This window comes from Fukomys damarensis, unplaced genomic scaffold (genome assembly GCF_012274545.1).
Source record: "Fukomys damarensis isolate Sample0158 unplaced genomic scaffold, DMR_v1.0_HiC HiC_scaffold_27, whole genome shotgun sequence".
In the NCBI taxonomy this organism is placed as follows: Eukaryota; Metazoa; Chordata; class Mammalia; order Rodentia; family Bathyergidae; genus Fukomys; species Fukomys damarensis.
In genome coordinates, this window is record NW_022900939.1 from 34,096,186 (window position 1) to 34,113,715 (window position 17,530).

At 44.0% G+C, this 17,530-nt stretch overlaps 1 protein-coding gene across 1 annotated transcript in view; it reads left to right on the plus strand.

Annotated features, from left to right (window-relative positions):
• The window catches only part of Cd109 (CD109 molecule), a 122,604-nt gene extending 113,782 nt beyond the window's left edge, over positions 1–8,822 (plus strand). The window contains exons 31-33 of the mRNA XM_010641203.2: positions 2,727–2,874; positions 4,862–4,964; positions 7,014–8,822. Of these exons, the coding sequence (XP_010639505.1) occupies positions 2,727–2,874; positions 4,862–4,964; positions 7,014–7,189 (427 nt within the window). The 3' untranslated portion in view covers positions 7,190–8,822. The remainder of the gene's footprint in view (positions 1–2,726; positions 2,875–4,861; positions 4,965–7,013) is intronic.
• The last annotated feature ends 8,708 nt before the right edge of the window (positions 8,823–17,530 follow it).

The following is a 17,530-nucleotide window of genomic DNA, read 5'->3' on the forward strand; positions in this document are numbered from 1 at the left end:
GTGGGTGGGTGGGGCAATGGGGGTTCGGCTACCTTCCCGGCGCTTGAGTGATGGCGGCTGGGTCGGGACCAGGCGTGGTTCTCCTTCCCGCGGTGGATCAGGGCCCAGACTCTAAATTTTATTTTGTTGAGATCGGGTTTCCTTACGTAGCAGAGGCTGACCTGGAACTCACTATGTAGCCCAGGCTGGTCTGGAACTCACAGCGATCCTCCTGCCTCAGACTCCCGAGTGCTGGGATTACAGGCGTGCACCACCACGCCCAGCAAGGCAATTCTTAAATTGGTCTCTTTCCAAGTCATCTGTGGCTCTTAAGGAAAATAGACTGCTTGTCAGATCTGTGACTTCACAGGACGGCTGTGAAGTTGCCTGAGCCAGCTTTTGCATGCTTTTTAATGCACATGCACGTTTGAGAACAAGGCTTTGAGAAAGTTCTAGGACCCTTGGGATGCTTCATCCTTTCCTCCGTGTTCGCCTGTCGTCTCACACCTGCATCGTGTGGTGTGGAGCTCAAGGGTGCAGTGAGAGGCTCAGACCCCGAGGAGCTGCTGTCTGCTCCTCCCAAACACCCCGCTGCATCATGCTTGCATGTAGCTCCTTGTTGGCTTCGATCACTGATGTGGTCCTCAAATTTGAAGGTATTTTTGCTGTTCCTCCAGACACCAGGCTCTTAGCCGGGCTGGAACCCAGTTTCCTCCATTATTGTCACCGTCCATCCTGCCTTTGGACCTTTCTGTTCATGACTTTAGAACAAAGTGTCACCCACGTCTGCCCCGTTCCTCACCTCCTTGGGCACTTGGGCATCAGGGAGATATCAGCATTTCTGCGGCGGCTTCCTTTTCTGCTGAGAAGGAAGTAGGACTCCTATTATACTTTACTAAAGTTGCAGAATAACTATCAGTTCATTGTCGTCAGCGGCAGTAACCTACATTTGTCACCACTTTACATGCCGGGCACTGTACAAAGCTCTTCCCACGCACCTCTGTTAGGCTTCACGGTAGATCTGTAGAGTAAGTGCTTATTATGCCTGCCTTTCTCATTCATTCACCACTTACACTGGACATGTCGCCTCGTCCTCCTCCCTGTGTGCCAGCATTGTTTTAGGCGTGGACCAAAAGGGCAAGCCAAAAACCACACGGGCCTGCCTTCATGGAATTCACAGTTTGGAGTGGGAGGCAGAAGTTAATTTGAAAAAAATCCTCCAAGCAAGTAAAAAATTCTGAGTTTGAAAAGATCAGAAAAGAAGAGCATCATGGAGCTACCAGAAGGCGAATTTTACTTTTCAGGAGGTCACATGAAGAAACAGCTGGGGAAGATGAGAAGGGGCCAGGTTCAGGCCATGCTGGGGCCTGGTCCTTGTTGCGGGGCTCCTCGATGATGCAGGTTCCCGACTGTAACCAGCTTTGGAGTCAGAACTAAAGAAATGTCTAGGGGAACACTGGTCTTTTGAGTGCTTCTGGTCAACCAGGACCCTTGCTGACATTCATACGACCATGTGCATTGTACTGTTTGCTCTTTAAGTAGATGGGCTGATCTCATGTGCAGCTAAGCAGGTCACCCAGCAGAGGGTTTCCGTTGCTCTGGATCGCTGAGCTGCTGAAGTCAGCGGTTGCACCTCGTGGCTCTTCAGTCAGTCATGTTTGACAGGCATTTGTTTACTACTCTAAAAAGCAAGATTTTTTAACCTCCCTCTTGTTTGGCCATCTAAAAGGGCAACAGGAAGTAACTTAATGACACCACAAGACTTTTATGTTGGAAGCACATTTCTTGCTGTAGCCACACTAGGCTTCGCCGCTCATTCGTTTGAGGAAAATATTTATTTTCAGGGAGACAAAGTAGTGCCCAGGTCCTCTGATGCCTGCACCGTACGCAGCATGGTGAAAGAAGCCTCCGGTTGTCTCAAGCAGCCGAGGAAGACACAAGACGTGTTCCACACATGCGGGAGAACAGAGGGGACACTCTCATGCGTAGTCTTTTTTCCCTAAAACTGGGTGGAGAAGGGGTTGCTGACCACTTGGCCAGGCCTCTCTCTAAATGGTCAGGTGATGCCTTGTTTCCAGGTTCTAGCGTTTAGCTGGGCAGATTTGGTGCTGTCAGCTTTTGAGAAAACGAAAAAGGCAGTTTGCTTTGGAATTACCGCTGCACAACACTGCTCAGTCTGCGGCAAGGGTGGGCACTGTACCTGTCACGACTTGGGAGCACGAGTCTGTTACCTTGTGGCCCGCCTCTGAACTGCATGGTCCTGAGTTCGATCCCCAGTACTGGGAAACAAGCAAACAAGCAAGAAAATGAACCAGAAAAAAAATGTTCATCGTGGGCTTTTCATCCCCTCTGTCCAACAAGCCCATCGCTACATTGTCCCTCCTCATTCGGTTGCCAGTAATAAGACTACAACATATGCGGGAAGCGGAGAGCCTGTCATCAAATTTTCTATAGTGAATTTTATTTGAACTCAAGCAATATTTGGGATAACATTTAGCAGTTTTAATTTTTTTTTTTTTTTGAGACAGGGTCTCACGATGTAGTCGAGACTGACCTGGAACTCACTATGTAGCCCAGGCTGGTCTCGAACTCACAGTGATCCTTCTGTCTCAGCCTCCCAAGTGCTGGGATTACAGGCGTGCGCCACCACGCCCAGATAGCAGTTTTAATTTTTAGGTTAAGATTTTTAGGTTGAAGATTTAGGTTTTTCCTAAAGGCTGTTTCCCTTCCTCTTCTCTTTGGTGTAGGTTTTTGGGCCCGGACAGAAGCGGCATGGCTCTCATGGAAGTTAACCTGCTCAGCGGCTTTGCAGTTCCGTCAGGTGCCATCCCGCTGAGCGAGACGGTGAGGAAAGTGGAGCACGGTCATGGGAAACTGAACCTCTACTTAGATTCTGTGAGTAGTAAAAGGAAGCCCATGAGGCCACTGCTGACTGTTCAGAAGCCTGGCTTACTTTCCATGTTTTCTTTCAGTCATTGTTGTATCAGGTCTTCGTGTCCCTCAGTGATTTTACCACGGCACCTGTGCTTGTCTCCACTAAAATGACATCACTGTAAAGCTGGTTTAGAGAGTTACTGTTGATAATGAGTCAGAGGAAAGTGTTGATAACTAAGCCCTTGCTTCATACTAGATATAAAATATAAAGTGACTGTCATTTCATAATTTCAGAAGTTCAGTCCACATCAACTGGAAAACCCTTCTCTCTCAGGAAATTGCTGAACATACTTGCTTAAATGCTGAAGATGAAAGCTTTCATGACTTGCTTTGAAATGCTTTCATGAAGGTTTTAACATATCTTCAAGTTGTTAATATTCCTGCCATGAAAGTTATGTGTTTAAATCATAGAAGAATATTTTTAGATGCTTGGTCTTGATAAACAATTATTATGTAACTTTCATGTACCTGACACATTTCTGACACACAGTGGACCCTTGAGTTACAACTGGCCAGACATACAAACTACTTGGGTTATGACCAAAATTTTAGTTTTAATTTAAACAAAATCTTCAGTTACAACCCGAATGCCTGCCACCTGTGCTTGCAGGTGGTCTCAGATACAGATTTAACCCTTACAGAGTTCTGGAAGGAACATGACACCAGCCTTTCCTGTGCGGGGTTAATGGAGAAATCCTGGGCCAATGTCTAAGGACCCTGAGATCTGCCTGGAAGAGAGTGTGGGCTAAAGTTATACAGGAGAGAGACTTTGAAGGCTGTGTAGAGGAGCCTGAGCCTTCAGCTGACCAACTTGGGTTACAGCTGCCCTTGGGAATGAATTGAGTTTGTAAGTTAAGGATCCACTGTATTGCTAGTGATATAAGAATTGTTGCCTAAAATATGCCAGGGAAAGGTCAGTGAAGAATTGCATTGCAGACTCTGCTTGTTATATCCCAAACCTGCTTGCATGTAAGTTTATTGTTTTCTTCTAGCATCTGTCTAAAAACTCTTAGGCTGAGTTGAAGTTGAATTTCAAGTGCTTTTAGGATTTCATGGCACGTGAGGAGGACACATGTGTTTCTTATTCCAGGTTTGCTAAAATTGAGTCATAAATGTATTGCCAAATTTTTACCTTCAAAAAGCTAGGCCCTGAGTGTTCTTGTTTTAGCACTTCAAAAACCCATTCCAGTTAAAGCCCTATTAAAACGAATTCAATCTTATAATTCTTGTGCTGTTCAAGAATTTTCTTAAATTAAATACTGCTAGAAAGCCATGGGCTTGATTTGGAATTTGAAAAACAAATTTAAGGTTTTTATTTAGTAATGTAATTGCCTTTGGAGTTTGTCTTGTATCGGATTGTTCTTGTTAATGATTATTTTGAGTGTCCACTGACTTCTGATTAATTAGTGTGACTTTTCATATGCTGCTGTTGGCAAGTAATGAATATTTGAATTTGTAAATTTTTGATTTCTTAACTGGTCCTATTTTCAAACTAACATAAGCTGTCCCAGGGAGGCGGGGAAGCTGGCCTTTCGTGCCCTGTATCTGTTAGGGTGCATCCCCAATTCAGGGCCACCTCCTTTTTGGGTTACGGTGGCTCCCATGAGTCATCGCCAGCGGCTAGAGGTGGAGGCAGGACCATGGCTGAGACAGGACCTGGGTGAGCTCCTGTGTCTTAGCACCCTTGGGCTTGTCATTTATTTAACAACTCTGACTTTCAGGTTTCCTTTTTAGCAAAATGGAACTAAGAGCAACCCCTGTCTCGTAGGGGTTGTTTCGGCAGGATAAAATTAGATAATTTGGAGAAAATACCGCAGTTCCTGGCACGTAGAAGTTCTTCCTAAATGTTCGTTTTTGTTTCCTAACATAGTAAGAAAAGGAAATGTCTTTCTTTTATTAAGAACACCTGGTGTGCCAACTCCTTAAGAATCTTCTGTATTTTTTCAAGGTAAATGGAACACAGTTTTGTGTTGATATTCCTGCTGTGAGAAACTTTAAAGTTTCAAATACCCAAGACGCTTCGGTATCCATAGTGGATTATTACGAACCACGTAAGTGCGGTCTGGAGTTCCTGATCCTTCAGAAGTTCAGCCAGGCATCCATCTGTTGTTCATCCACTGATCCATCCATTGGATTATTATTATTATTTTTTAATTGAATTTCATTTGGGGTTTGGATTTGCTTTGTGGGGCGGCTGGTGGGGAAAGCGTGGGAGGTGGAGATGCAGGATGTTAGTTTTCGGTTTCAGTGAAGACTGGATCATTTAAAGGCTCACGTGGTAACTGCATATAAAAAGTTACAGTTTTCTCACGGTGTTTTAGGTTTTTACTTGCAATTTTTACAAGAAAAGTTGGCACAGAGAATCCAGTTGTTTTCGCCTGGCTCCTGCTGCTGAGTGGGAACTGTGCAGGAGGGAACTGAGCAGCACCGCAGTGTAGATGGGTCACAGCACCACAGTGTAGACGGGTCACAGCTGGGTCGGCTGCTCCTGCATTGCAGGAGTCTGGTGTTTTGCCAAAACACATTATAACAGGTTTTATTTTAGTGAATCAAGAAAAATACAGTCTCCTTGGGAGACAACTTAAGCTTTTTGATTTGACCGGTAACTTTCAATTTTACGAAACGCTCAGAATTTAGGGTGTCAGAGTAGTGAGCTGGTGTGGAGGGCCACACTGAGTCAGAGAGGGACCTTTAGTGTGTGAGCTCTGCGCTGCGGAACCTCGTGGTAGGAGGTCTGACCCGAATGTGCGCTTAGCTAGCTCAGAATCATCAGAATGCGCTCATGGGGGAGACACTTGCAGACGATTATTACACCTGAAAACAAGGTGAGCTTGTGCACTGGGGCTGGCAGGGCTTGGTAAGTATTCAGGAAATACCACAGCAGGGCGCCCTTTCTCTTTCTGCCGTCTTTGCCTCGTGCTGCAATTGAGGAGGAGGACACAGCCAGGTTCTTGGGGAGTGTTTTGGGGCGATAGACGAGCACTTTTCTCCTGTTGGATAATTGGATATACTGTGGAGACTCTGTGACAGTGCTTTGTTATTTAATCTAGATGTAGAATCCTTCAAACGGTGATTTTTAGGTGCACGAAATTTCCCAAATGGTGTTTTTTAGACTCATGCAGAACATTAACATTTTAAAATTTTATTTAATTAGGTAATTTATTTTGCATGGAGAACATTTTAAACATTTAAGAAACAAAAAAGATTCAGTCTTTGTAATGCTTTTTTGAAAAACAGATTATTTATGAAGGAACCATTTAAAAATAGAATAATGGGAACAATAATAATCAACACCTTCCAACTCATTTAAAAAATTCTAAAAACATTTGTGATGTACAAAACAATCTGACAAGTCATTAAGAAATTTGGAAATAGAATGTGCTTTTTAAGAATTGCAAGCTAAAGAACTATTTTTATTTTGTAGTTTCTTATGGTGCTACAGACACTTAATGCAGTTTCAAAAATATTAGCTTGTGCTGTAATCGCACCTAGAATGAATAGTTTTTAGGCAGTCTGTGCTCAGTGTTTTAAACATCGACATAAGACATTGGATGGACAGATTTTCTTTCATGATTATATATTTTTTAGTAAAGCCCAGAGCTAATAGCTCTTTTCTGTAATTTTATTTATTTATGTTTGGTACTGGGATCGAACTCAGGACTTGTGCTTGCAAGGCAGGTGGCACCACTGCCTAAATCTCCGGCCCCTCTTTTCTGTAATTATGATTAGAATTTTATTTGAATGCATACAAAATGTCATCCTAAAATAAACTCTTTCTGCTGTCAGACAATCTCCAGTTTAGCATTTTTCCTCTTCCAGTCAGAGATTAAAGTGCTTGCAGCTGCAGGCCATGTGGTCTCTCTAATGCCGGCCAACAGCTGGTGGGAGATGGGTTGGACGGAACGCATTGTTTCTCTCTTGGATTTGATTTGCACTCTGGGCCACTCTCGAACATCTCAATTGTTTCTTGTAAAGAAAAAATAAAATAATGTGGAGAATGAAGAACTCATAAAAGCGCATCGAAATGCTCTTATGTTTTGGCAAATTCGATGTCTCGAAACACAGGCCATGTGTAAACCGAAGTCTGCCTCTCTGCACAGGGCGGCAGGTGGTGAGAAGTTACAACTCTCGCGTGAAGTTGTCCTCCTGCGATCTTTGCGGAGACGTCCGGGACCGCTGCCTTTGCAAGGACGAAGCTGCCGGCTCCCTTCTGCGTCCTTCGGTCCGGTTCATTTTCTCTCTCGTGCTTCTGTGCTTCTTGCAACATGGGCTGTGATTTCTTATTTTGTAAAGGACTTTTTGTAAAACTAGCATTTCCACAAATCACACGTGATTGCTTTGTTTTCATAAGTGAGTATCACCTCTGGCTATTTTGAAAAACAATGTTTTCCTTCCGTGGGGCCGGGGATGGTCTACAGCAGGTCCCACCTGGGATGTAGAGTTGTGTAGATTTCTTCACCTGGCCTTTTTGTGGAAGATCAAAATGACGGCAGTGGTGTATTTTTCTTTCCCCTATTGGAAAACGTTTAAAGGTCTTTTTGGGAAGTGTCTGTTTTCTCCAGACTAAAAACTGCATTTTATTCTTTTTACTTTGTAGAAGACACAGTGCCAGGTTGTTAGGCATTTCCCCTCCCACCTCTGGCCTACCCCAATGCCCACCCCACACTCCGTGGTCTCAGTGTACCTTTCTGAATTGGACATTGCTTCTTTCCTTTAGAACGTAGACCATGAATTTTAAAAAGTTAGAGGCCTCTTCCCACTCCCAGTCAGATCACCTGCCCCTGCCCTTACCGGCTCGCTCTTTTTCTCCTGGAGAGAATGGGGGACCACCTGTCCTCCTCTGCTCGGAGGGTGGGGAGGGTACTGGGTGCGCTCAGCCCTCACCCCAGGCATATTTCTGGGGGGTGAGTCAGAGAGCACTGCCCACCTGTGCCTTGTGGGACTCGGACCAGAGGACTGAGGCCGGGAGACACTGTGAACCAGGAGTCCAAGGACGTGCTGTGCAGACTGACCTCCGAGTGCTCCGGGAAGGAAGGTGGAGCTGAGGTACAGGAGAGCCTGCCCCGGGTTCTGTAGAACGCGTCTAGGTGCAGGGCTCTGAGCAGCAGACCGCCACTGTCTAGTGACAGACACGTGGTGTAAACCGAATCCTTAAGATTCCTGAATTCTGAGAATCTGGATCATTGGTCACCATGTACTCTGGAGGGTAAAATTCACCTACCTGTGATATGAAAATAAAAAAAAAAACCCCTTTCTTGCCCCTTCCCTTCTTTTCCTGCTTTATCTCTTTCTTTTTTCTTCCCTCCTGTCCAAAAATTTTAGATATTAAAAAAACTTAAGGACTCTAAAAACTAAATCCAGGGAGCGCTTTAATTTTGCTCCTTCACTCCGTGGATTTTGTCTCAAGTGGACATGGGAGAATAATTGCCACGGGCCTCAGAGAGTTTGCTCTATATTTTCAGCTACTTAAAAATAAGTCTTATCAAACGTAAAATATACAACTATATTTTAAAAATTAATTTTAAAAAATGCTATTATTTTAGTGACTTCCAAGAAATTATACTGGAGTAGGCGTTCATATATTGCTTATAGATATTTTGATATCAAGGTAGGAATGGTCAACATTCTGTATTTCAATACTTGCATCCTCTATTTAGAAAACAGATCCTCAGGGAGTGGTCTATGAAGACAGTGGTTAAATAACAAATATATAATTTTCATGTATTTATTTTCAATTAGAAATTTTTTTTTGATCTGTGTCTTAGTTACTTTTTTTGTTTGTTGCTGGGACAAAATATATAACACACATAACTTAAAGGGGGAGAGTATATTTTAGCTCATAGTAGAGGCTTCAGTCCACAGTCCGTTGGCTCCAAGGCAGGTTGGCCTGGCAGAGGGACATCACAGGGGAGAAACAGTCCATGGCAGGGCTGGCAGGAAGCACAGGGAGATCAGAGGAGGAGGAAGGGTACGCCCGCACTGACACGGCTCTTTCCACCAGACCTCACCTCCCAATGTCATACCCAGTTAGAAACGCATCGGTGGACTAATCCAGCTCTGAGTAATACACACACCCGTGGTCCAATCACCTCGCAAAAGCCCCACCTAGGAGCACACGAGGCTTTGAGGGAGAGCTTAGATATAAACCACAACTATCTGCTTCACTTCTGAAACAGTTCATTCTGAAAACAGCACTTGTCATGTTTTCCCTCCCTGTGCTGTGGTCTCAGGCTTTATTCTCTGAGACATCTACAAAGGTGGAAATCACTTTTTGATGAAATCGGCAGTGTGTTGGCAAAGATTGCCCCTGCTCTCCCCTGCCCAGGGAACCTTGGACTGACTGTCACTGTCTTATGTTTTGCAGTAAATAATTCATAACAAATTTAGTGCTGATTGTTTATTGGGAAACAGTAGGGTGGAAAGACTGCTGGAAGACAGGTTGTCTGTGTTTCAGACCTACTTCCTCAAATAAAAACTAGAATTCAGAAACTTTTTTTGTCAAATACTTCAGATTTTTACGTTAAAGTTTCCCTTGGAACTCATTTCTTTTCAGTCGACATCTATGAAAAGTGAGGAGGAGGCAGCAGTGGCAGGAGAGGATTAGTCAGCCCACCTCTCGGTGCCCGGGGCTGTGGCAATGTCTCAGCCTCTCCCTGCCTCCTCTCTGTTTCTCAGAGAACTTGTTCCACTCCCAGAAGTGATTGAAAGATCACAGGCAGGCGGAGAAACAGTACGTGTAGGAGCAAAAATTAATAGTGTAGATTATTTTCTTCATGTGCTATGAATAACAATATAAAAAACATTTGGGCTGGGGCTTTATCTATGCCTGCCTTGCAAGTACAAGGTTCTGAGTTCGATTCCCAGTACCAAAAAAAAAAAAATCGTTTTACCTTTGTTTACCGGCACGTCTCATTTCCATTTCTGACTGAGCAGTGGTTCTGTGGACTGAGCATTGGGAATAACTAGGAGCCAAAGAGTTCTAGGACAGATGGATACATTTATATTTAGATTCAGCATCTTACTGCCTTTAGTTATAGTGCTCAAAAAATGAGAGCCCCTGAAAATGTGCCAAATTGATGAAATGCTTCCTTTTATTCTGTTCTGTTCACTTTTCAAAATGTTCTGTAAGTACTATCTTTGGTTTAGTTTTTTTTTTTGAGACAGGGTCTCACTCTGTAGTTGAGACTGACCTGGAACTCACTATGTAGCCCAGGCTGGTTATGAATTCACAGAGATCCTCCTGCCTCAGCCTCCTGAGTGCTGGGATTATAGGCGTGCGCCACCACGCCCAGCGGTTTAGCATTTTAGTTATACTATGGCAGTGCTGTGCTCATACAGGATGCAGATGTAAGCTATTACCTAGAAGTTTGTACTTGTGTGTTCAGTACCATCTCCTACTTGTGGGTGTTTTCAGAACTGTATGGATAACTCTGTGCCTATTCTTTTTTGAACCTGGGTATAGTAATGTTTTGAAAGCCATAGTCAGCCTTCATTTCTGCTTAGGTGAAATAATTCTTACTATTCTGGCAAAATAATCCAAATTATCTTTATTTTTGACATTCAGTTACTTCATTTGACATTTCCGGCTGTCCCATGACCTTTCAAAAATTGGAACTGAGTTTTCTTTGTCATTTTAAACAAAAGAGCCATTTTATTAACCCTCTGGCATATAATCTGGAGTTCCTTTTTTCTAATTGCTTTGGAACTATGGACTGTTCACAGCTATAAAAATGTGTTGTAAATACCTCCTAGGCAAGATTCTCCAGCCGAAGGATAGTAATTATTTTGACCTGCCAAGGAGCTGTCATGGGTCAAGGCACCATCACGCATTCCTGGAGCTTCACTTCTCACCTGTTGTACATGAAAGACACTTACAGTAAGTGTCCTGGGTGAGCATCAGAACCTTTTATATCCTCAGTAGGGGCTTTTGTTAGACAATAGGAAGAGTGCATTCCTCATTTTCCTTTGTTTTCAAATTTTGGTAAGGCATAGCATTTAAGAATTTAAAATTTTCCTGTCATTCATTCAAATTATTTGTTAATATTAAATATCTTAAGTTAGACTGGGAATAGTTTGAGGAGCAGTTATTTTTTTTTTTATTATTGCTTTGAAGGGAGGACCATTATTCTATATTCTTAAAAAAAAAAAACAACAACAGAAACCTAAGGAGTGAATGTGACTTTAAAAATTAAGTATCAGTTAGTGAGAATAGACTTGTTTTGAAACTACTTCTAGGCACTTCTAGGTTCATATGCCTTATCAAAAGATAGTGCCACATTACATCCTTCTGAAATACATTGTCCAGATGATTTCTGAGCTCCTGGCGTTGAAGAACACTTAACACATAGTATCGATGTGTGTCTGCTACCTGTTTAAGAATCTTATCTCATGTTGCCGTGAGGCCAGGATTTACCGCTCTTCTGCCCAGTGTTTTGAGTTCATGGTAGAGGGCAGTGCCACGTTGCCCTTACAGATTTGGAAGATTTATCTTTGAAGCTGGATGTGGTGATGCGTGTCCTTAATCCCAGCGCTCTGGAGAGCTGAGGCAGGAGGATGATTAGTGAGAGCTCGGCTTGGGCAGCATAGCAATTTAGTGAGACCCTGTCTTAAAATAAAAAATTAAAAAAGGGCTGAGATGTAGCTCAGTGTGAAGGCCCTGGGTTCAATCTCCGGTACTGGAAAAAAAAGAGATATCTTTAGTAGCTTTAGTAAAATGTAGCTTAATGATTAGGTCCTTCAAGCCTTTATGTGCTGAGCAGCTGATGTGGTGGTGTCTCTTTTGTACACAGGAGTCTTTATAAAATTGCCTTTATGAGTCTCCAGTTTTGAGAATCTTGGCATATAAGTGTACCATTGATGTAAAACATTATTTTTTCAAGAATGAAACCTTTATATATAGATCAGGGTGACTTTGGAAGCCATTTTAAATGATGGAACATTGTTCATTGTTGTTCACTGTACTCTCATGTACTCCATAGGAAATCATGATTTATCAATAAAAAGTTCTTATGTGTTATCTGGTATTTTTATTGTAGTTTAAAACCTATTTATAGCACATTTCCTTTCCTTAAGCCTGTTAGTTATAAGTAATAGCGTGTCTAACGTGAGGATGGAGCAGGCACCGTTGCCCGATGAGGTGCTGACACGAATGAGGTTTAAGGTATTTGCTCACCAGCTCCCTTCACCTCTCGCCTCATCTTTGCTGCAGACACCGGAATGGGGTAGCGGAGCGGCAGGTGATTCACACATAGAGAACAGCTTGAAGTCGGATGCACACTTACTACAGTTATAGCAATCATACAGAAGTATAGAGTGCGTAGTCTGTGCGCACAAGAAAACGGAGGCATGTGGTACCACATCCGGTGCCTAACACCGCAAATACACTTCATTACCACACAGTGTTTTAAACATTTCTAGTGCCATCAGATTTCTGAGTTTCTGTGAGAGAGTAAAGACGGTACAGTAGTTCTCAGCCGGGGGGATTCAGAGGCGGTTCTGTTGGCATCTGGTGGGGGAGACCGGGATGCTGCTAAGTACCCTTCAGTGAAGGACACAGCCAAGAACAATTGACCCTCAACAGCAAAGTGCTGGGATCGAGAAACCCTCAGGATAAGTGAGGCGGGCACCTTCTGGTTTACCTAGTGAGGTCGGCTACTTCCACTTGGTGAGCCTAGCGTGCCCTGACTGCTGTGGTCTGTCCCACCAAACTCACCCGGCAGGATTAGCACAGTCCTAGGAGGAGGTTTTGTCACAAGAACAGGCTGGTATAGAGCAGGTCAGCCCCTTTGTCCCCTCCTTCACCTGGTGATGCCCTGCACTGCCTCGGGACTGTGGAGTCCTCTGCCTGCGAGAAGACCCTCACCGGATGTGCTTGCCTTCAGGACTGTGAGCCAAATGAACTTTTCCTTATCAATTATGCAGCCCCAGGTACAGGAACAGCAGGAACTAAGATAGGTACAGGACAGCTGAGTCATCAGAATCATGATGCATTTAGACTAATAACTGTGTCCCAAATTGAAAGGTGGGAAAAAGACCCAGTCATTTTATGAAAATGTGCATGATGGTAATTTTTGAACTTGACCATCAGATTGCCCTAAAGAGTGTGGTATCATAGAAAATCTGAGCTTTATTTTGTAGAAACCATAGTTGAGCAGGTCTAGGGTTCAAGCAGAGAGCCGATTCTGATGATTGTTTTGAAAGGGCAACATTTAGTTGTTTTAGCTCGCTATTGCTAGTCCGGGAGGATGGAAAGCACAGCAGGAGCCGCGGAGACAAACTGAAAGTCAAATTTAACACGGGCAGGCCAGTCTGCATGTGCACGCGGGAGACTGGCCCCGCCCAAAGCTTGGACAAAGAAGGCACACTCTTTGGGAGGGGTGGGGCTACAGGCGAGGCACTGACATACATTTATTGGTTTCAGCGTTTGAGTATTCGTTAGTAGGCGGGCTCAGTTGTGGGATTGGCTGGGACATGTCCAGGCGTGGGAGGCAGGACAGACCCGGACATGCTGAACAAAGAAAATGTCAAGCAGGGAATTTCCGGGTAGTAAGTCTAGCTTGGACCATGGAGACAAAATCCCCTTCAGTTTCAGTCTGGGAACGGCAGGAACTTGTAACAACGTTTGCAGACCCCTCTGGCCTAGGTGTAGATGGGATGGCTGAGAATGACGCTGAATCCCACCGGGAGCCCCTGGCCCTGTGCTGGGGATAGGTCTTTCCGTCGTTCTGCGGCCCCTGCGGGGTGTTCCATGCTCTCCCGAAGATCCTTACGACGGTCTCAGGAGATTCTGCTCTTTCCAATCTGGGCCACTTTGTATTTATTCATTTATTTAAAATTATAAACTGAATATCGCTACATTTTAGATATACAATACAGTTACATTTATCATTGGTTATCTTGTACCTTACATGACATATCTTGGTTCTTATTTTTTCCCCATTCCCCTGGCCTCCCTCCCCGCTCTTCCCTATTTACAAAGACTTTGTTTCCATTTCTTTTCCTTTTCTCTTATTTTTTCCCTTCCCTTTTTACCTTTCCCCTACCCCTCCCATTGGCCCAATACCTTTAGACCTTTTCTTCCTATTGCAAAATATCTATTATACATTTTGACCCTTATTTACACTTTTAGTTTATCACACCAGAGAAATTATTTGGTAGTTACACATGTGTGTCCTATTAATTTAATTTGAGAGTATGTCCTCAATGTGCATCCACTTAGCTTTAAATGTCTCTAGTTTCTCATTCTTTTTTTTTTTTCTTTTTTTTTTTTGGTACCGGGGATTGAACTTCGGTCCTTGCGCTTGCAAGGCAGGCCACCAAACCTCTGAGCTAAATCCCCGGCCCTAGTTTCTCATTCTTTATGGCTGAGTAGTACTCCATTTTATAAAAAAAACCCCCACATCTTCTTATTCCAGTCTCTAGTTGATGGGCAATTGGATTGTTTCTAAGTTTTCGCTATTACAGACTGTGTTGCTATAAACATGGGATAGCATATATCACTGTGGTATGATTCTTTTAATTCTTTTGGGAAGATACACAGCTGGGTCAAGTGGGATTTCCAGTCCTAGTTGTTTAAGGTATCTCCATATTGATTTCTACAGTGGTTGCAACAGTCTGCACTCCCACCAACAATGAAAATGAGTTTCTTTCTCCCCATAACCCTGTCAACATTTGTTATTGGTTGATTTCTTGACAGAAGCCATTCTTTCTGGGGTGAGGTGGGATCTCAGTGTTGTTTTCATCTCCATCTCTTGAACAGTGATTTGAACATTTTTCATATATTTATTTGCTACTTTTACTTGTTTGTCTGAGAAATGTCTGTTCATTTCAGACGTCCATTTTTGAATTGGGTTTTATATTTGGGGGATCTGATTTTTTTGAGTTCTTTGTATATTTTAAATAGTAAACCTTTGCCTGGTAAATTTTTTTCCCCACATTGTAGGTTGTCTCTTAGCTCTGTTGATGGTTTCTTTTGCAGTGAAGAAGCTTTTTAAAAAGATGAGATCCCAATTGTTGATTCTTTGAGCTAGTTCCCACGTTATTGAGGATTTGTTCATAAAGTCTTTTGCTATGCCAGTGTCTTCAAGAGTTCTACTTAGCTTCCAACAAGTTTAGTGTCTTTTAAAAAAATATTTAGATCTTTAATCCACTTGGATTTTAGTTTAGTGATGATGAAAGATAAGGGTCTAGTTCTAATCTTTGGCAGGTTGAAATCCAGTTTTTCCAACACCATTTATTAAAGAGGCTATCTTTCCTCCATTGAGGATGCTCTTGTACAAAGGAGAGCCTTTTACCAGATGAACCCCAGATGCACTGTGCCCCAGCAGATGCCCTTATCACCCCCATCCACGTGAGATGCTAAGCAGAGCCCAGCTGATGCCCCACCTCTCGATGCACAGAAACTCTGGGATCGTAAATAGAAAACTAACAAGCAAATTTAAGAGATTGACTCTGCTCACGCAGCTGATTTAGCCCTAACAGTTACACCTGGTGCTGTGGTCGTGCCTTTTTTAAGGGTCCCATAAACTTGTCAGCACTGCCCTGCGTCCAGCTCTTCTGCCAGCTCCACTGCCACCCACCTGTGCCCAGGAGCAGCTGTGTTCTCGAGGGGCCTTGCTGCTCCGTGCCCGTGCCGAGCTCCACACTGAGGTAGGTCAGGGAGATTCTCCCCCAACTGTGTGTGTGTTTTACTTCGTGGATAGAGGGGCCGCTGCTTGTGCCTCATACATCACAGAGCTTTTTTGGGAACTGTTCCTTTAGTTTCTGATCACAGTTCCTCCTCCAAGTCGGCAGGGTTGGGCTATGTGCCAGGGAGTATAGGGAGTAAGTGCACTATACTATGTGCACTTATGTACACACACACACACACACACACACACACACACACACACTCACACACTCATCAACCCAAACTGACCCCTGCTTCCCCCGCATCCAACAGTCTACCAGATACCAGTTACCACTGCAGGTTAATATGGGGATGTTGGTGACCTCAGATATCGGCTCTGCCTCGTGCCAGAGGGTTTGTGTGAGGGATTTCCCCGCTAAAATTAGCTCTGAGAGCCTCTCTTTCCAGTGGCTGAACTTCTGTCAAGTTAGGAAGAATTGGCTGGCAAGGGGTGCTTCTCTCACCTTCTATCTTGGGATCCATCACCCCGCGTCCCACTCGGTCCTGTGTAGACCTGGATCTTGCCTCAGCAGAGAGGCCCGGCTGGTTAACAAAATCTGCCCGGAAATGGCCTTTAGCGGGGAGATCCATTGGCTTTGGACATCGGGCTGCATTCTCCACTGCAGCCATTGTGGGATCAAGTATTCTGGGTCCTTCATCTGCTGATGTTTGCAACACAGGTGGGGTGCAGTGTGCTGTTTGTCGCACTTTTTTTCAAATTCCAACCCCTCTGCCAAAGCATGATCACGGGCAGGTATTGCAATACCTACTACCAGCTTGAGCACTTACTAGATTATGGTCGTAATTTTGGGTAACATCAGTGGACACAGTTTAGGATATATATTTATAGGTCATTACCTATAGGTCAGCAAGAGAGCAACCCTTTCATCCTTCGGCAGGGCAGCCGGGTTGTTCCCTTGGGGTGGGTCCCCTTGTGCCCATAGCCTGTACTGACATCGACTCATTACCTCCCGTGCTCCAGTGGGCAGAGGTAGTGCTTGGCTCGAGGTTGATGAATACTCTTCTCCTCCTTGCTACTTTCCATGCCACCATTTTGTTAAAGGCGAAAGCACAAATGAGTCCTTGAAGAAAATTCAGACAGCGATTTGCTCGAGGTTACTGGTGATAAATCTTATGTACAGAGATTCAGATAGAGGAATATTGTGACCTAGTCACATTGTAAGGGAGCACAAATAATCACTGCCTACATTTCTGCAGTGTCCCCACAGGAAAATGTCCCTGTAAGCAGAGATATTTGTGAGTGGATTCTCACTGCCTCCTTCAGGTTATTTTCTCTTCCTCCTCCTCCCCAACAACCTGTATTTTATCTTTGTTCTCTACATCTTCACGTTTCCTGTCATGTACTGCCTTTCAGGAATCAGAAAGTCCCAAGTCTCCCATTTGCCTTATGTTTTTTCCTTTATCTCACGTCAGATACGGGGCAGAGCTTTTGTTCTTCTGCTGGCCCTATTGCAGTGTCACAGCCCTAGGACGCAGGAGTGATGAAAGACCTCGGAGTGATTCTTTACTTTGATTGGTAGCGAGCTTTTGTTCCCTTTTGTGTGATCTTCACCATCGACAAAAATCAGACAACCATACAAGTTCAGGATGAAGGAGACATTAGCTGGCAGCACGCACAGGTTGGGCTTGATAGTTAAGCAAACTCTGAGTCTGTGATGAGAGCATTAAGGCCTCCTGTGTTAGATGTGGGCATCAATGTCACAGTTTAAGAAAAGTGGACCAGCAAGGGCCCACATGGGGCAGAATGGGTGTAATGGTACCCAGGGCCGTAGTGCCAATGTCCAGATGGCAAAAGAGACCATGCAGACTCACACTTGTGCTCACATATCTGCTTGGCTGATATGGACACACTCAAGTTTTAAAATCATCACCACTGGGTGGATTTTGACAATGCTGGGAGGGATCAAGTAGAACATTCCCCTTTCAGAA